This window comes from Tenrec ecaudatus, chromosome 7 (genome assembly GCF_050624435.1).
Source record: "Tenrec ecaudatus isolate mTenEca1 chromosome 7, mTenEca1.hap1, whole genome shotgun sequence".
Classification (NCBI taxonomy): Eukaryota; Metazoa; Chordata; class Mammalia; order Afrosoricida; family Tenrecidae; genus Tenrec; species Tenrec ecaudatus.
Genome location: NC_134536.1, coordinates 46,658,937 through 46,679,756, shown reverse-complemented (window position 1 = coordinate 46,679,756; position 20,820 = coordinate 46,658,937). Strand labels below are relative to the sequence as shown.

The following is a 20,820-nucleotide window of genomic DNA, read 5'->3' as shown; positions in this document are numbered from 1 at the left end:
GGGTGCATCATAGCACTGACAAAAAGACACAACATTCCTCAAGTTCTTTAATGCTTCCCTCCCTCCCCCCCCAACCAACTATCATGACCCCAATTCTACTTTAAAAATATGTCTAGACTGGACTATGTACACTGGTACAGATAGGAGTCTCAACACAAGGAATCCAGGACAGATAAATCCCTTATGAACAATAATGGGAGTAGTGATATCATTATGGTAGTAGGAATGTAGGGGGCGGGGGGAAGGAGGAACCGAATGCAATGATCAACTTATAACCACCACCACCCAGGGGGTGGAGGATGAACAGCATATATGTGGGTGAAGGGAGACAGCAAACAATGTAAGATATGAACCAAATATAATTTATAATTTATCAAGGGTTCACAAGGATGGGGGGATGTGGGAGAGAGGGGGAAAAGAGGAGCTGATACCAAGAGCTCGAGTAGAGAGAAAAGGTTTTGAAAATGATGATGGTAACATATATACACATGTGCTTGATACAATCGATGTATGGAATGTATGGATTGTTATAAGAGCCCCCAATAAAATGATTTATTAAAAATAAATAATTAAAGATTGAAATCTTGGAAATCCAAAAGGCCAGTTCTTCCCTACCTACTAAATTGCTATGAGTCAGAACTGAAAAACAAAGAATCAGGGTTCCTGGTGAGAATGGTGGTGGAGGTGGGGAGTTAAAGGGGAGCTGATGCCATGGAGTTCAAGAAGGAAGAAAACGTTTGAAACTGATATTGGTAGCAATTGTATGCTACTGTTTGACATGACTGAACTATGGAATGGTATGATATCTGAATTAACTCCTAATAAAAGGGCTTGAAACATATATATAGATTATTGAATAGAAAACTGATCTTCCCTTTAAACCTTCATCAATTTACAGTAAAACGATTGTAATGGTCCTTTTTCCTGTGATGGGCAGGAAATATTCAGATTAGTATATATAAGACCCTTAGAATAAAATTAAGGCAATGTCTTCTGAGAATACTAAGTAGAACTAAGCCAATTCTGCATAGGCATTTTGTAGGTAATATTTGTAATCTGAAGAGGGAGACCATGAACATGGAATAGTGAATACTGTGATGTGTCTGGAATCCAAATTACAAGATAAACAGAAATGTATCTGTGAAAATATAGCATGGTACTAGATCATGGAGTCCCCTGAAGCATGAAAAAATAAAGAGTTTGGAACTTTCCTTGTAACAATGAAAACCATGGACATTGTGGTAGTTACATAATCTGGTGTCAATTTGGAATTTGAGAGGATTAAGAGTGAAGGGTTAGAGTCTAGTCTGTCAATCAGATCATAGCCCATGAGGCCTCTGTGTGGGCATGGCTTTCTCCTGAGAATTCTGGGAACTCCTGTGTTTCCTCCGTGGAAGCAGAACACACTCTCTCCGCTCACTCCCTTGGAGACTCTCTACTGACAAGACTCAAGACTCACTCCCTGTGAGGGATCCCTGAGAAGAAGCCACATGGTCCTACCCTGATGCAACCAGAGCCCTGGACCCAGAGAAGCTACATAGAGACTCCTGCCAGCGCTGAGATGCTTTCAATGCCACTGGATCTACAAGACTTCCCACTCACTGGCCTGTTATCTTCCTGCATTCAAAGTCATTACACAAATTTTTTTGAATCTAAAGAGGACTTTATTTGTTGGTATCATACATATGAGCTAATATTGAATTTATGGACTTGATCTTGACTGGGCTGGGATGTTTTCTCAATATTCAACTGCTCTTGTACATAAAGCTCTTAGATTTGGTTCTCTAGTCTACCTGGACCAACACAGACATTTATTCAGTAAGCAAATGACTCGCTGTTGTTGTTCAGTGCCATTGAGTCAGTTCTGATCCATAACAACCCTACACACAGTACAACATAGCATTGCTTTGTCCTGTGCCATCCTCACAATTGTTCCTATGCCTGAGCCCAACTGACAATCCATCTCCATGAGGACCATCCTTTCGTTCACTGCCCCTCCATCTTGCTGACATGATGTTCTTCTCCAAGGACTCATCTCTCCTGAAGACATGTCCAAAGTATGTAAGACAAAGTCTTGCCATCTCTGCCTCTAAGAACTTTCTGGCTGCACTGTATCCCAAACAGACCACTTTGTCCCGATCGCAGTCCTTGATTCTTGCATTATTCTTCTCCAGCACCGCAATTTAAATGCATAAGTTCTGCTTTGTCTTACTTATTCAATGTCCAATTTTCACATGCATATGAGGCAATGAAAAAGATCATGGCTTGGGTCAGGTGACCCTTAGTCATAAAAATAACATTCTTGCTTTTCAATACTCTAAAGTGTATTTTTATGCAGCGTATTTGCCAAATGCAAAGTTTCTTTTGATCTCCATTAGAATAGACTGTGGATCCAAGCAAGCAAAAGTTTCTGACAATTTATACCTTTTTTTCCCCCATTTATTATGATATTATCCAGTTGTGAGGATGTTAGTCTTCTCTGGTAAGCTATACTGCGGGCCATAATCTTTGAACTTCAACAAATGCTTCAGGTCCTCCTCACTTACAGCTACCAACGTTTGGCCATCTGCATATCTCAGGTGGTTAGTAAGCCTTCCTCCACTGATGATGCACATTCTTCTTCCTATCAGCTAGTTTCCCTGACTGTTTGCTCAGCAGACAGATTGAATAGGTATAGTGGTGCACACCTTTCTTGATTTGAAAGCCTGAAGTATTCTGTTGTTCTCTTTGTACTACCACCCCTTGGTCCACGCACAAGTTCTGCAGAAGCACAATGAAGTGTTCTGGGATCCCCATTCTTTCAAGGTTAACTATAGTCGGTTATGATCCACACAGTGGAATTCCTTTACATCGTTAATAAAACACAAGTTAGGATATTTCTGTTACTCGCTGTACAAAGACAGATCCGTCTGACATAACCAAGGACACCCTGTGTTCCATGTCCTCTCTGGATCCAACCTGAACCTCGGACATTTCCCTGTCAATGTACCACTGCAATTGTTGTTGAATGAACTTCAGATAAATTTTATTTGTATAGGATATTGATGATATTGTTTTATGGTTTGAGCATTCTGTGGGGTCACCTTTCTCTGAAATGGATGCACATCAGGTTCTCCTCCATTCGGTTGGCTAAGCCTTTCAAATTTCCTGGCAGGGAAGTGGAAGTGTTTTTTGAAAAATTTTAGTTGGTATTTCATCAATTTTGGAGCCTAATTTTTAGCTAATGCATTCCATGCAGTTTGAAGTTCTTCCTTCAGAACTCATATGCCAGCTACTCCTTAAATGGTTGAATGTCCATGGGTTCTTTTGGGTACTATTACTCTGTGCATCCTCTCCCTGGTCTTTCGGTGCTCCCTGCACCAGGCAATATTGTCCAGAGACTGTCAATACTGCACCTTCAGGCTTGAACGTTTTCTTGAGTTCTTTCAGTTTCAGATCTGCTGAGCTTGTTCCCCCTTTTTTGAGTTTACAACTCTAGGTCTTTACATATTTCATTATAATAGTTGACTTTGACTTCTTGACCTGCTCTCTTGAGCTGCCCTTTTAAATTTTCTGTGTTCCTTTGACTTTATCACTTCTTCCTTTTGCTTTAACTTAACTATGATTAAGAGCAACTCGCAGAGTCTCTTCTAACATCCACTTTGGTCTTTCCATTCTTTCCTGTCATTTTCGTGACTTTTGCTTTCTTCGTAAGAATGATGTTCTGGTTGTCCTTCCACACCTCATCAGATCTTCTGTCATTCGTGTTCAGTGCCTCAGATCTGGTCTTGACATGTTCTCAAGATTCGATGAATAGACTCAACATACTATCTCTCCTGGAGTGTGTTAATTTTCTCCAGCTCTATTTTGAACATATATATATATGTGAGAAATTGATTATCTATTCCATAGTCAGTCCCTGATCTGGTTTTACCTGCTGATTCTGAGCTTCTCAAATGTCTCCCTGTAGTTGGAGCCAATTTGATTTTTATGTATTCCATCCGGAGAAGTCCATGTGTGTAGTTCCCTTCTGTGCTGTTAGAGGACAAAAAGTATTTCCATTGAAAGTCATTGGTCTTTCAAAATTCCCTCATGCAATCTCCTGCTTCATTTATATCATCAAGCCCATAAAGTCCAATTCGTGTTCTTTCCTCTTTGTTTCCAACTTTTGTATTTCAATCATCAATAATTATGAATGCACCTTTATTGCATGTTTGATCAATTTCCAGTGGCGGTAACTGGTATAATCATTCAATGTCTTCATCACAGACCTCTCGGGTTGTTGTATACATTTAAATAATAGTTGTATTGGTAAGATTGCCTTTAAGGTGGATCGACCCTGTCCTATCACAGACAGTATTGTACTTCATAACTGATTCAAAAATATCCTTCTTGACAATGGATGCAGTGCCGTTCCTCTTGACTATGTTATTCGCAGCAGAGTAAATTATATTATTTTCTTCTTCAAAATGGCCTACACTAGTCTATTTCAACTACTAATTCCTAGGATATTGATCTTTAACCTTTCTGTTTCATATTTGGTCACTTCCAATTTTCCTAGATTTGTAATTCGCACCTTCTTAATTACAATCATTAGTAGAATTTTGCAGTGATTTCTCCTTACCCTGAGTCATTCCCCATCAGCAAATTAAGGTTCAAAGTCTCCACTCCTACAGGTTTTACCTGACTCTAGTTACCATGGTGGACTCCACTCAGAAATCAGCTCTACCTAAGTCACATTTTGAATGACCTTGGATCCAAGGAACCAATCCTTTGCCACCTCTCCGACAATGTTCTGCTTCAATTCCTTAGGCCTTCAGTAGCTGATGATGCATTGAAGCTACATATAAGCGTTTCTGTGGCTGTTTCCTCGTATTCAGATATCTGAGTCCTTCTTCATTGTCTCTTCCTAATCTATAAGCTCCACTGAAACCTCTTTACTTTCTGTGACTCAGCTGACATGTGAAACACCAGCAACAAGGCTTCTAGCATCACAGCGACTCACAAGCCACCACAGAGTGACAAACTTGACAGACAGGTAATAGAAATGATATAGGATCATCTTTTCTTATTTTTATTTTTATTCAAATATCCTGTCTCCTTAGTTAGCAGTGCCCTCTAACCAGAGCCTTTCCAAATATCCCATTTTATCTGATTATATATATTTTAGAGAAACTTATGTTACCTCTTTTGGACTACTTTTCCCTTCATTGACAATGCAAACATCATTCCATCTTCTTTCCTTCTGTTCAAACCATATATATATATATATATCTTAGATATAATAGTCATTTGTTTTCTTATCTCTCACCATCACTTGACATCAAGCAGAATTTCTCACTGTTCTTTATGTTTTCAGTATCTCCTAGCATGTTGTTTTCTGGGTCCTTAATAAATTGTAGTTGACTGAATGACCAGAGCTATATCTTGGAAAGATAATTTGTCATCAGTGTAGAGGATGCATTGAACGGACAACAGAATGAAATTAGAGATAATAGCTAGATGGCCTCTGTAATGGGAGATCATGAGAAGATAAACTAAGGTGAGCAGAGAAATGAAAAGGAGGCAACAAGGAAGGAAAGAAAATCCACTTAGAAGCTGATTAGGTAAGACAGAGGCATGGACTGAGATGAAGATCTCCTTGGTTACTTGCAGAAAAGGTTGTACATCACCTTACGTCTGGGTGCCTTTGATAAAGGAAGAAATGAGTGGTTTTTTATGATTTGTGTTTAGAGGTCGATTTTCATTTTTTCTCTTTAGATGTCCAGAAGATAATTGTTTACCATTTAAAGGAGTACAGGCTCTTCCTTCTGTCTAGGAAGCTTAACATTATTGTTCTACAAGCGTGAACTGGTTACTGCAAGAGACCATTGTAATGAGAGTTGGAGGGAAATTATCAAAGAGGATACTTTGCATTTAGTATTGTGTCTTAGAAATAATATGCAATATCTCACAATCATTATGTGATTTGGGTGTTTGAATATTTAAACTCTATTGATCTTGCTCAGCTGAATAAAAATTAATTGTGTGCCATTTTTCTCTTGCTTCTTTGCAGTACGCAGTCTGGCTCGTCCTCTGGGTTACGTGGAATGTGTTTGTTGTCTGCTTCTATTTGGAGGCTGGAGACCTCTCCAAGGTAATTTACCATTTGATTTTGCTAAGACGTCTACAGTGTGTTATCAAGCATCTTCTTAACAGAGTCTCACTCTTTTCTTGCCACTTAGATGCACTCAGATGATGGAAAAATTAAAATATCCTGATATGTATTCTGGTTTCATTCCATCAAAGATATGATATGCTTGGTGTTCACAAAATCAGCCATTTATTTTTACAAACAAAACCTGTATGAAATATTATGTGTGGAGCATGGGGTACCCAACACTTGAACAGGTCCTCGAGACCCACTTTGTGATTGTGGGATGATCGCCACAGACAGCAGGGCACAGGGCTCCTTGTACCAATGTCAGGCCCAAGAGAGTGAATGTATTTTCCAGTCGGTATATTTAATGTGGCTTACAGACCTTTCAAAAGGTGTGCAAATCATCCAGTGAACATATTACATAGTCAATGGCTAATATCATGAGCGGGTTTCTAATTAACAAGAAATGAGGGAATCATCATCTTGATCTATTGCTAGTTGACCTGGAACACCCCTGAGGCCACCCCAGGGGAGTAATCCGCTGATGAGTATCAGCAACAGATGTCAGAAGAGGGTGTTGCTGCATTTTACAGTAGGTGGGCCTACAGAACCTGATTGCTCTTACCTACAGATAACCTCCAGGCAGAGAAGAGCCAGAGGCAGATATGATTCATCTTATATTGTTGCCCCTTTATGACAGTGACTTAATGGAGGGATATTTCAGGGGGCGCATTTTTGGCCTAGAAAACGTGTATTTGAAAACATTTCTATCTTGAAACAATGGAAATCTTTCTCAAAATAGGGCTATTTTTCCAAGCCCATGGTCGTGAGTCTAGGAATAAAGTCAAACACATTCCACCAAGTTCTCTGTTTACCACAATAATTAAATGGAATAACCATGCAGCAAATTTTTAAAACACAAAAGATGAAAATTTTTGAATGAGAATAGGTCTCCCCCATCGCTGAGACCTTACAGAGGGATTTTGAAGTGTCTTAGTAAACATAAGGCACCAATAGACACTTTCTTGGTGGGCCCATATAGCAATGTATTATTTGCAGATAAATTTATTGAAGAACATTACTAAAGACAGAGAAAATTTAATACAGAAAACATTTAAATTACTCAAAAGTAATCCAGGAAATACTTTTGAATACTCATTATTTTGTTTCTTTATGTTTTCTGTGCTGTGCTTGATTTTTTCCTACTATTATGCAATTAATAGAAAATAAGTTGAATCCAGTATTCCATTCAAACTGATAGTAATTCTGACTGAAAAAATGTGAAGGGGGTGTGGACTTGCAGTTCTTTACATTAACTTTAAAACTAAAAAAAAAAAACCAAATGAAATACACCATACAGGACAGAAAAATTGTCCCTGTGAGTTCAGAGACAATAACTCTTTACAGGAGTAGCAAAGCCCCTTCTTGCTCCCATGGAGTGGCTGGTGATTTCAAACTGCTAACCTTGTAGTTTCAAACTGCAGCTCAGCACGTAACCATTATGCCCACCTGGTTTAAGGATTGTTAAAATTCTCTTAGAGCTTTGTCATGCGAGAAGGAGTACTGGTGGAATCGTGGTTTCTGGATTGGACTGCTAACCTCAAGGGCAACAATATGAGCCCACCAGCCCTTCTGTAGGAGAAGAATGAGGCTGTCTAGTCCCATTAAGATGACAATCTTGGAAACCCTAGGGAACAGTTCTACGTCTTCTCAGGTCACTAGGAGTCCAAATTGACTCAATAGCTCTTGAAGAAGAAGAGCCCTATAAGGATGTTATTTTTTAAACTATAAAATTTCCACTTGCTTAATACAGCTTAAGATCTTTATACACTACAGAAGAGTTTCGGGGAGGAGACGAGTCATTCAAGGTGCGATGTTACAAATCTGGCTAAACCAGAGGATGTACACTGGTACAGATAGGAACTGGAAACACAGGGAATCCAGAGCAGATGATCCCTTTGGGACCAATGGTGAGAGTGACGATACTGGGAGGGTAGAGGGAGGATTACAAGGATCTACATGTAACCTCCTCCATGGGGGACAGACAACAGAAAAGTGGGTGAAGGGAGACGTCAGACTGTGTAATATATGAAAAAAATAATAATAATTTATGAATGACGAAGGGTTCATGAGGTGGGGGAAACAAGGAGGGAGGAGGTAAAATGAGGAGCTGATGCCAGGGGCTTAGATGGACAGAAAATGTTTTGAGAATGATGAGGGCAATGAATGTATAAATGTGCTTTACACAATTGATGTATGTATGGATTGTGATGAGTTTTATGAACCCCTAATAAATGATTTTAAAAAATCTTTACCCACACACAAATGCACATACGCCCATAAAACAGCACAAAGGATAATCCAGGGACTATCTTTTCAGAGCTCTATATTTTGTAGGGGCACAAAGGAATTGTGGGGAGAAGTAATACATATTTACAACCCAGCATACACGAGTCGCCCAGGCTATGGGGAACATTTTCTACGATGTTCATTTATTATTTTACTGGGAGATGTAATTTTATATCAAGCAGAAATAATCTTGATTTGTTTAATGTCAAAAGAGGAAGGATAAAATAAGTGGGTGACATTATGGTGTGAGGGAGAGCCAAGGCTTCTGGGACCTGTGGTACGATGGTGAGATTTTACAGACATCCTTGCGACGACCTCTGCCAGATCAGAAGTCCTGGTGGACAGCATTTCCGTGATCCTTACACTGCTGGTAGCGGCAGTTCTTTCAGGAAGGTGCGTGACCAATGAAAATAAATTGTTCCGGCAGCGCTGACAAGGGCACAGACAGCGTTGCTGCTTAAAACTCACATTCTCTTCCATGAAGGGCCAGTGTGGGGGAAAAGGCGTCCACGGCTGCCGAAGGACTGGAATTCCTGACCCAGTTTATACATGTCTGCTGGTCTCTCATCCACTTAGCTCAGAGAAATTCCGCAGTAGAGTGCCATTTAATAGATATTTTCGATGTTTAAAAAATAATCCATCTAAAGTTTTCAAAAGGCAGAATTGAGGCATGTTTCTGAATTATTGTACATAATTATTAAACCAGAGTTTGTTTAATATTTCTGTGGAGCGCTGGTGATATCTGGAGCACTGGTGGCGTTGGGTTGCCGCCTTCCAGGTCAGCTACTCGGAAATACAGACGGCCTTTCTCCTCTTACCCAGCTTCAGTGTCAGAAACCCGCTGGGCGGTTCTGCCCTATCCTATGGGGTCACCGGGAGTCAGAATGGACTCAATGTCAGTGATGTTTATTCGGTTGTTTGTTGGTTTAATGTTTTTATAAATAAAGAGAGACTCGACTTTGTAATCATACCTCTTCTGGTGATGATGGCAAGACATGAACAAAGGCAAATAAAGCAAAATGAAGGTCTTAGGACTTTACATAGATGCTTGGAAATCTCAGAGAGGGCAAACCCTCAAACGTTATCGTGTCTGAGAGTTGAAATCCAAAAGACTCAGAGTTTTCCCAGCGCAGAGAGGTGATGACTAACCTTTGGCAATGAAGCAGTTAATCATATTTCCTTTTCTTTTCACTTTATAAACCAAGGCTAAGCTCTGCAGAGCACATGAAAATTTAATAATTTCCTTTTAACAAATAATCTAAAGAAACCCTTAAAGGGCAAAGTTGTAAAGTGGCATGACCTGGATTTTCGCTCTTTTCTACTCAAAACATTTAAGAAAGGTGTGTGTATACCAGAGTCCTGGGGCACCGTTGTTACTTCACTCACTACCATGGAGTCAATGAGGACTCAGTCAGCCCGTGTGGGTGTCTGAGACTGCAACTGTTGATGGGGGTAGAAACCCCTATTATTCTCCTATGGAGCTGCTGGTGGTTTTGAACTGCCAACCATGTGGATTGTAGCCCAACTAGTAAACCCTACACCACCAGGGCTCATGCACCATGGCTGTACTACTCAGTTGGTAACCAAAAACATGAGCGTCCGAATCCACTCACAGTTCTGTAAGGGAACAACATGGCAGTTTGCTCTCATACAGATTCACAGCCTTGGAAACATTATCAGGCAATTCTTCTCGGTGCTAAAGAGTCATTGTAAGCAAGACATGGCAGTTAAATTTGGGTGGGTAGAAATACCATTTAATTCTCTGATGTAACCGCTTTACACTCTACAGTGTCAAAAAAGAAACAATTGAAAAATAAAATGAACCAAGAACATTTTCAGTGGGATACCTGGAGTTGCTGATAATACTTGGACTACAGAACAAAATCTGTTTTTCTCACCCTGCAGAAAACCTAGAGTACCTTGAACGGGTCTACCTTGCAAAGGGTCACTGTGTTTGGCTTCGGAGGAAGCATGGGAAATAGAATCGTGGAGGAAATTCAGTGAGGTTTATATCTAACAGGCCTATTTCCATACTGTATTTTTAACCATATACACCAGAGTATAAGCCTACCCGAATATCAGCTGAAGCACCTAATTTTACCACAAAAACTGCATTAAAAATGTGCTGAGAAACTCAGCTTCTACATGAGTATATCTGGTAAGTTGTTGCTTCATAGTGAATATTAGCAAGAGGTGATGCTAGATGTTAAGCAACAGTAAGAGGAACTTTAGTTAACTGTTTGGAATTTGAACTTTGGGGCATTTTCCACAGTGTCTTCCATGCTCTCTCTATTTATCTCTGTGCCTTATGCTGAGGAGCAATACAAACAGATTAGCATCATTAACCAACCCAATGCATACATTCAGTAATGAAATGACTTAATTACGAGAATATGATACGCAAGATTAACCTGTTAGAACTTCAGTTTTCTTTTGTACCCAATATGTAATCCCAAATCATTCTTAACATTTTAATTAATGGATTTTAATTATTATTCCCCCTTAGATTGAGGGAGAAGGAAAACAATCAACTAGAGAAATGGCTTAACTGTTTTCATGAATGCAGTAAAATATATACTATCAAACAGCACATAAACTTTGAGTAATAATGATTTTCACATTGTTTACATTAAATGGCTTAGATATGTGTGCTCTCACTACACATCCAGAGACATTCTGCAGTGCTACTTCCTGGATTGGCATTTTAATAGACATCCAATTAATCTATTAATTTTGTAACCCAAAGTATCTTCTACTACTGTAGGCATTCATTACTTTTGAGCAATTAATTAATTGGGCATAGGTAATTAGATTAAAACTTTGGAGAAGGCTTCATGCAAAGAAGAATTATATTGCCATTGAGTCAAATCCAACTCCCAGGAAGTCATTCAGACCAAGTAGATGTGTCCCATAAGATGTCCAAGGCTGTCACTCCTTAGAGAAGTAAACTGCCCTATCTTCCTCCTGTGGAGTGGCTGGTGGGTTTGAACTGTCGATCTTTGGGTTCACATCCCAGTGCTTTCAATGTTGTGTAACCAGTGCTCCTTCATGTTGATAGTAATGTTCTGTTGTAGTATTCGGAGAAGTTGGGATTCTTTTTCTCATATATAAAATATGGAGACATATGAATGGATCTCAGATACCAAATAAATTGATTTATATTGACAGAACAACAGATAGGCTATCTGTTTGGAACTAATTTTAACTATATTTCATAAGCAGTTACAAGTAAAATAAAAATAACATAGTACTTGGTCGATGAGACTCATAACATAGGACCAAATAAGATTTACATTAAAGTTTTTGTGTGGTAATAGACAGAAACTTGATGGTCTTCTGGCTATCCTCAAAGACTGGTATTTAGAAGTGATATGATTATAAATTTATTTTGGACTGAAATTATATTCTAATGCTTTTCTTTCTATGCCTATTTTGACATCTCATTTTCTCAACATTTTGAGAAAGCTTATTTAGTGAAAGAAGTACTTACTTACCTTTACAAATAAAACTATAAACATAGTGAACATGAAAAATAACAAAGTTATTCTTTTTATTTTTCAACTGTTTTACTGGCAAGTAATTTGCAGAGCATATAATTCAGTATTTCAGTCAGTCAATCATATCACAGAATCTTTTATACCTAAAATAACTCAATTTAATTTGTTTCAGTTAGCCCTTTGCAGCTAGGAATACAAGTACATATCTTTTAGGTTTCATTTTATTACCAAAAACATATATAGTGAAATATCTCAAACCCAAATTCACTGACATGGTGTCGATGGCATCTCATGGTCCCCTAGAGACCACGGTAGAACTGCCTCTGTGGATTTCCAAGACTGTAACTCTTTATGAACGTGGTAAGCCTTGGTAATGAATTAAACCAAGTGAAATTCATAATTCTGAACCAACACATTTAAGAGCAGCTTCTAGGAAGTGATTTATTTAGAGTAATTTTGATGCTGGCTTAAATGATGGAGCTATAAATTGTGATTTTAAAAATTATATACATAAAAAGAATGAAAAAAATCATGTAAGAAGTGACCTATTTAAGCTCCAGGGACAATTTCACTCTTGTGAAAGTATGAGAGAGGAAAAAAAGGTAAAATCTGTCCTACACGGTAAACAACAAGGAACACATTCTTAAAACCATACACAGGTGTTAAGAGGAATGATGTACAATTGTGCCATGCCCCGGTTTATTTATTTTGTAACAAAATTATTTAGTCTTTTAGAGATATATTTTGTATTTCCATGCTATCTTCCCAATTAAAACTGATGCTTGGATCAAACTTTGCCTTTGTGGCTTCATATGTGCCATTGTGATATTGAGATACATCGGTTGTGATCATGTATTATATGTATTGATACAGTACTTTGCATACTAAGAATGTCACTGCAGATACAGCTAAAGGAGTATCTTAGAACATTAATTTAAGACTATGTGCTTTCAAAAATATCATGAGGACAATGGATTGAATTCACATTCTTGTTTATTTGTTGTTTCTGCTTTGCTTACAGTACAATGTACTTGTCTAAGAAAGCTTAAATCAATGCATACTAATTAGAAAATGTATTTCTCCTTCATCAAAGTAAATTTCGCTGTAAGATAGAGAGTAAAACGTTCTACATGCTATTAGTTATTCAATGCAACATAATTCTTTCCCAAACATGAAAATGAACCTACCTAGTTTAATTTGGTCAAATTCCACTTCCTCTCTTTTCTAGCTTTCCCTGATAATGCATTGGATTAAACTGCTTTTTTTGCTCTTTCTATAATTTTCTTTTCTTAGTTTTTGATATTTTTAATATTTTCATACCCCTAAAGCGAAGAACAGGGTCCTTGAACCTTTCTGCTTTTCTGTCTTTCACTTGAAAATTCCGCCTGTGTCATAATTTAAACCGGCATTTCTACACATATGTCTACCAGATTTATATGTACAGTCCTGACCTTGTTGCTAAGCTAAACTCCCACATCCCCAGCTTCTTGCTGGTGTCATGTCAATCCCATTGTCACCTTAAATTCAACATGTCCAAAAGGATTTATCATCATCCCACAAGACTAGTCACCTCTTACTCAGGGAAGAGGGGAAAAAGACAAAATTCACTGAAAATGAATGAAAGTGGTCAAAGGATAATTTCTTAGATATTTTTTAGGTTACATAAATCTTTCTAGATTGGCCATCAGCTAATGAAATGTCACACATTCTACAGTAATGGATTTTGAGATTCCTTATCAGAATGAAACTTCATGAATTTTTATTACACTCATGCAGAATTGCTGCTAATTTTGTCAAGATGCTGCTTACATAATGTTATGAATGTCAGTGAAGAAAAGGATTTTTTATTTATAGTATATCAAAAATACTTATTATTCAGAATGTCAAAGTCAGTTAACATTTTTAAGCTGTCCACATTTTATTTTATTGTAAAGACAGTGTTTTGTGTGTACTTATATTATGAGCTTCAGAAACCAAGCATTTGAATTGGTACATATAAGTAAAGGCAGTGTTGCCCTGGCAATATAGAAGCCCCATACAGAAATGCTGACCTCAAGATGCCATATTGAGGGAATGTTTGCTGATTCGTGTTGGGGACAAAGGTGAATGATTGAGGCACTGAACCTGTAGAAAGCTTCTTCGGAGCATGTTCACGGGAAACTTTCAAGTCCCAGCATTTGGTGAATCCTGGTCTCCATGCAGTCTCATGGCATTCGAGTTGATTCTGACACATAATGACCATATGGGACAGAGTAGAACTGCCCCTGCTTGTTCCCAAGACTGTAAATCCAACGGGAGTAAAGAGCCTCATCTTTTCCCCGTGGAACGGTATTTTCAACTGCTCACCTTGTGGTTAGCAGCCCACCATGTGACTCACTATGTGACCGGGACTGAAAAGATAAGTGGGACAATTCTGAAAGTCAGAATAGACTTTATTGGCCTATTTTAAAACATACTAGAACCCAGAGAGGAAAACCCTCGCGAGTCAAGGACAAACCAGAGGGAAGCTTGCTCAACGTGCATTCTGCTGGGTCTGGAATCCCGACCCACTGAGATGAGCCCTGGAGCTTATTGAGACCATCATCTCCCTCTTTGTCTCTCAAGCTGAGGGAAAAGGGAAACAACTCTAGCAAAAAGCAGGGTCATCGAAATATGTTGCAATTTATTTATTTATACGTGATTTCATTCAATCAAAAACTACTAGGCACACTGAAAGCGAGAACTTCACTGAAAGTGGAGAAAAGTACGTTCTTGAAATAGATGCAGAAGCGATTTAGCTATTGGGACCGCTTTTTAAGGACCTAAAAGAACACAATATAAGAGGGTTTCACCAAATTTGTAATGAAAATATAATGGAATTTTTCCATGAATTTTTAAGCTCTTTTCTATGTACAAGGAAATGAAGGGGGAAATGGTATTAACATATTAATGGATAAGCAATTGTCACAAAGGCCTGGGATCTTTAAAAAGAATCAAATAGAAATTCTAGAACCCAAAATAGAATATTTAAAGGTACTATTTAGGTGCATTCTCGTTGATTCCAACTAATTGAAATCCTATCTGTAACTGAACAATGTTCTGCACATTCCCAACTCATCCTAAGCCTTGTTGCTTTTCAGCCCATTGTTGCACTCAGTGAATGAATCAATCAATCTCATTGATGGTGCTCCTCATGTATACTGCCTCTCTACTTGTACCACTATGATGTCCTTTTCCAGGACTGGTCTCTGTTAGAACATGTCTGGAACAGATGAGACAAACTCTTACCATTCCTGTTTCTAAAGACCACGTAGCTGCTCTTCCTTCAACACAGATTTGTCTATTCTTTTGCAGTTCATGATATTAACCACTTTGGTCTTTTCTTTCTTGCCTGACTTTTAAATGATCTGCACCTCCTGGGGATGACTCAGTACTCTGTGATGGATGCAGGCACAAGATATACAATCTAAAGCAGCAAATACTTTTCAAAATTAACAAATTATAAGCATCACCTAGAAATCTTTCTTAATTATAGTCTTTATTCCTTTGGAATGAGGTTTGAATGATAACATTTCAACGCACAGTGTCAATCTTGTTGGTCCATTGAATGCTTTTTGAATAGTAAGAATTAGACTACTTTGAAACTTCCCGCACACAGGAACAAGCAGAAGTCTTGATCTCAGGTTAAATATTGAAGCATAAATCTTTGTTTGGAGGGTGATGTTTGTGCATAAACAAGGACAAGAGTCATTAGAAACACTAACTCCGGTGAAGACATGAGGCGAAGCAAAAAATAGAATGCCCAGGGTTCTGTGGTGAATTTATAATTATACTAATCATTTAATATCGAAAACCCTTTCAGAAACTTCCCCAAGCTGTTCTCCATGGGGCAGCTAACTGGACCATGGGTGGTCATGCCAGTGGTTCATTTTGTTTACATGCTTCTCTCCTTTATCATTTAAATTCCACAAGTTGGTGACCCCTTCCCATGGCAATGAAGAGCTGGTACAGCCAGTGCAGTTTTGTTGAAAATTACAACTATGAATTCAAGTTAAAATGACATTTTTAGCTCCCCAGCTATGTAAAATTACATGAATATGTTTGCATTTAAGATTCCATGACTTTAAATATAGAAATAGTGTTCTTTATTTTTCTTTATTTAGAAAATCTTTGTGGAATAATGGGTTTAGATTAGAATCATATAATATTAAGTAGGCCCTTTGCTTGTGGAATAGTGTCAGGACTGATATGAGAATTAATTCCACCTGAGCTACTATGGCCAAAACATTAAAGTGTGGATATCAGGAGTCCAATTAGCTTTATAGGGCAGCATATCATCTTTTTGCCAATGGAATCAGTCAGAGTCAAATGATTTTTGATGAAATTTGGAAAGGTATATAAAATAAACCTCAAGGAATACTAAGGAGTGAAAAACTCTAACCCCCCCTCACCCTTTCCCCTAGCATCCAAAGTTATTTTCCAAGAGAGTAAATGAATGACAATTTTTCAGGTTTTTCTTATGATAACAAACCTATTCTATTCTGATCTGTGTTTAAAATTTATATTTAAAACCCCATTGAATCTAGTATTTCAGTACACTGTGAGTAACCAGGGAGTAGAGTTTGGTAAATACTATGCTATTAGGTATAAATCAAAACAAAGAAAGTGAAAATATGTAAATCCCTGATTGAGAATCGCATGAAGAAATCTTGAAATGTTTAAGTTATCTTAAGTTCCTACAGAGCACATAAACGGTTCCATTTCCCACCTCCTTTCAAAGCCCTCTTTCCACTTTTCAATAAAGCTCAGTGTGCATACAGCCGGCTGCAGTCAGAACAGCAGCTGCGAGGGGTCCAAAGAGAAGGACAAATCTTTAATAAACAGTCATTTGTAGAAGAAGGTCCTGTTTTCAATTTTTCTAAATTTTTCTTCATTAGGGCATGCAGTCGCCTAGAGAGAGGAGTCTAATGGTGGTGGCAGGACACCCGGGGCCTCACACTCTCAGGTAGCATAATGGATAACACTGAGATAATGAGGAGGCCATTCAGGAATACCATCTTTTTCATAGTGTAAAAACGAAGCATTTTGTAGCAACACAGCTACATCGATACCTCAGGGACACTCGACACTGACTGAAAAAAAACCCTCTAGTGACAGGTCCTCAAATCTTTTATATGAATCACAAGGAGAATGAGCTTGGTGCTCTCAATTAGTCCTGAGAGGGGAACCAATATCACACAATTTGTCACACGTTGCAATTGCTCCTGAACAGATCTGCAACTAGAGAGGGACACTGAAGGATTGCAACCCTCGGGGCAGTGCGCTTGGTCTACACAATTCACCAGGCAGCCTGCAGAACGGATGGACTTGTGCTTTGCACTCCGAGTTTATGAATGCTAAAACGAAACCATTAAACATTTTTCACACCCAGACCCCCTACGACCTCCTTTGTAGCGCATTTATATAGTACGTTAACTGCGGCATCACAGTGCGCTTTATAATGAGTCCAATTATTCTTGTCTTTCTGCTTCCTATTTCCTTCCTCCCTATTAAAAAAACAGATAGCCGAGTTTAATAGTGCCAAATAATAAGATAACTAGTACTGCTGGATATTTATATATTTTTCCTTTTAAGTCTTCCCTCAAGAAATACAAACCCAGGAGCAAGTTTTTAGAGAACCAAAATAAGGCAGTAGAATATTATCTGGAGAAAAATAATAGATGGAAATGTAAAGTGAGAAATGCCATATGGTATTAATTGCTTGTGAAATAACGAGCAAAGGCCATTCCACTGCTTTCTTCTAACCCTGGAAAGATGGGCTCTCTGGTCCGTGAGTAAGTTCACTATCTATTACGGCAGAGTGGAAGCAGCTTTAAGGTCTTCCTTTAGAGAGGTGGGGAGGAAAGATGTTGTAAATGTGATTTATAAGGCTACAACACTTTCCAGGTTTAAGATCACTTTCTTGGTGTTAAGCATTTTATTTTTCTGAATGATTTCATTGTCTTGAGAATTGTGTAAGATCAAAATCCCTCTGCAGGGGCACAGCGTGGCATGATCCCATTCGGAAAACATTATCAAACAGTCAAGCTAAAATGCAAATAAAGCACAAACCCTAGAGTCTCCCCGGACAACTGTAGAATTACTAAACATAGGAAGATAAAAAATGTAAGGAAATAAAATAGCTACATCCTCAGAAATAGAGAGCAAATAGTATCATTTTGCCCATATATTTATTGGTGCCATAAACAGCTCATAAGAAAAAATAAATGTAAATAATTATACAAAGCATATTTAATGAAGAAATTAGACTCCTAAATTTCATACTCTCTTGTACTTTATAGTCTACATCACATTTGTCCAGGAGACATAAAACGAGCAAACCACATGATGTGATGTCCCCATCTCAGGCTCCTTGGATCTCCAGGATGGGGCATTTCCTGTTTATTTCTCCCAAGCTCTCCACTCATCCAAGTAGGTTGTCACTCCCGGAAAGAAGATGACTAGTCCTTGAAATTTAGTAGGACTGCTATCCCCAGGATTTTTGATTTTTGTTTGTTTTAATTGATAAACTGCCTAAATGAACTAGTCACGGTGGTTAACGCTTGCATAACCAGGGCTCCTACCTGTGTGATGATGTACGGTTCATAAACCTGTTCTCATAAGGATCACTGTTCTCATAAAGATCACTGCCCTATGGGCTCACTGTTCTACTCTGTCATATTGAATCACCTTGTGTCAGGATTGATTCTAAGTCACACATTAGTAACCACATATTCTAACATAAACTTAAATGCTGAGTGGAAGGGGAAAATTGCAAGGGCTGGATTTCAAGTTTGTAGTCTGAGCTATTAGGAGACTTGGGTTCTCACTTTGTTTCACATAGAGGTTGACTAAGGAAGGTGGAGGAAATGAGACATGTGGGTGCACCACCAATGGCTCTATTTTGTCAACATTACATCTAATGCCTATTAGACAGTTCATGTAGTCATAGCCCAGTGGACATGGGGATATGTGAGTCTTCAATGAACAAGAGGTTTTGAACCATTGGTATATGAATGGAATTTGAAGGCACTTGAAAGAAATGGAGTCACTTTGGAGAGGCACAGAAAGAAGGAAACAGGAGCCTTGATCGGGTAGTGGTTGCAGGTTGGCTGTAATCCAAAGGTCCATGGTTTGGAACCACAGGCCATTGTGTGGAAGGAAGATGGGGTTCTCTACTCTCCTTGACAGTTCCAGTCCTGGGCAACTCCCAGGGAGCAGTTCTATCTTGTCATTTAGGGTCACTATGATTTGGCATCAACTTGAGGGCGATGAATGAGAGAGAAGGAAAGAGCGCTAAGGACTACATTTTGAAGTTCGACAACTTCATCTTACATGCTTTGGATATATCGTCACATGCATCCAGCCCCTGCAAAAGACATCATGTTGGTAAAGTGGGAGGGCGGTGGAAAAGAGGCAGGCCTCCATGGGATGCACTGACACGGTGACTGCTCCAGTGGGCTCAGGCATGGGGACAGCTGAGGATGGCACAGCATCATGCAGGGTTTCATTCTCTTGTGCACGGGGTCACTGTGAGCCGGAGCCAACATGATGGCACCTAACAACAACAACAACAACCTCTCTGGTCTAAAAGGTGAAATGGAGTACAAAGGAGACCAAGAAAGATTAGTATAAGGGAGGAGGAAAGTCAGGAGCCTAGTGTCTTAGAAGCCAGGGTGGAAATCTTAATGGAATGAAGCTGTGGTTGTGGGATGTCATTGAGCCCATTCAAGCTCCACTGCTGTGCGCAACAGGACACACCGCCTGCCACTTTCTTGTCCTCACAGTGCTCATACATAGGATCCCATGGTTGTGGACACTGTGTCAATCCATCGTGTGGAAGGTCTTTCTCTTTTTCTCTGCCGCTCCACGTTACCAAACGTGGCATCCGTGTCCAGGCACTTCGCTCTCCTGATATCATGTAAGTAAGATGAAAGGACTGTGGCAAATGTAGGCAAGAATGAGGATGGAAAATGAATATTATATGTTATACAGTAGAAGTCACTATCAACCTTGGAAGATGTAGTTCTAGGGGAAAAGTTGTAAAGAAATCTTTATTAAGTGAGCTGAGGTGAGGAGATGGAGATAATGAGTAAGGCCGGCTCCTTCAAGAGATGTTAGCGGGAGAAGCAAAGCCATCACGCTCCAACGGCGAAGGAGGCTTCAGGGAATCGGGAAGTTTGCTTTGTTTGGGTCCATTGAATTCAGATATTAGAGGATTTTGTATGGCAATGGAAACAATCCAGGGAAAAGACGAAAGTGATCGCGTGGGAGTCAGAGGTCCTCAGTAATGGAGAGGGAAGGGCATGCAGTGCTGGCGAGGCCCCTTTGTTCCTGGGAGCAGCCATGTTCCTCGTTTGCAAGGACCGAGTTCAGGTCCTTCAGAGACACATGCAGGCACACCAGCAGATCTGGGGTGAGAGAGTGAGGACAATGTCTTTTAATTGCTTTAATTTGCTTTAGTAAAATAAGTGGCTCATTAATTTGGAGTAGAGAGGAGTAGGGAGGGAGCATTTTGAGGAAACAAAGGGGGGAGAGTCTTATCTGAAGGAAGCACCCCACAAGGCTGCACTTAGCATTGCCCTTCTAACAACAGTGGGACAATGTCCTGAGCCATCACTGTTGTTCCCAACTGTTACTCATGACCTATGAAACCCGTGGGAGCTGGCCAGTTAGAATGAGCAGCAATGATCTAAGTCGGTACAGCCATTAGTTTGCAATGGTTACTCCATTAGCATTATGCTCTTTTGAACTAATTAAGTAAATTAGAATCTGAGAACTGTTTAGTGAATAAGCTTATGTAGTACCAATTTTCTCTATTGGTTTCTTGCATTCAAA

The 20,820-nt window shown here is 39.1% G+C and overlaps 1 protein-coding gene across 1 annotated transcript in view; it reads left to right on the top strand.

The window, feature by feature from the left end:
- The window catches only part of NKAIN2 (sodium/potassium transporting ATPase interacting 2), a 1,177,559-nt gene that overhangs the window by 621,987 nt on the left and 534,752 nt on the right, over positions 1-20,820 (top strand). The window contains exon 3 of the mRNA XM_075554606.1: positions 6,035-6,115. Coding sequence (XP_075410721.1) covers positions 6,035-6,115 — 81 coding nt within the window. The remainder of the gene's footprint in view (positions 1-6,034; positions 6,116-20,820) is intronic.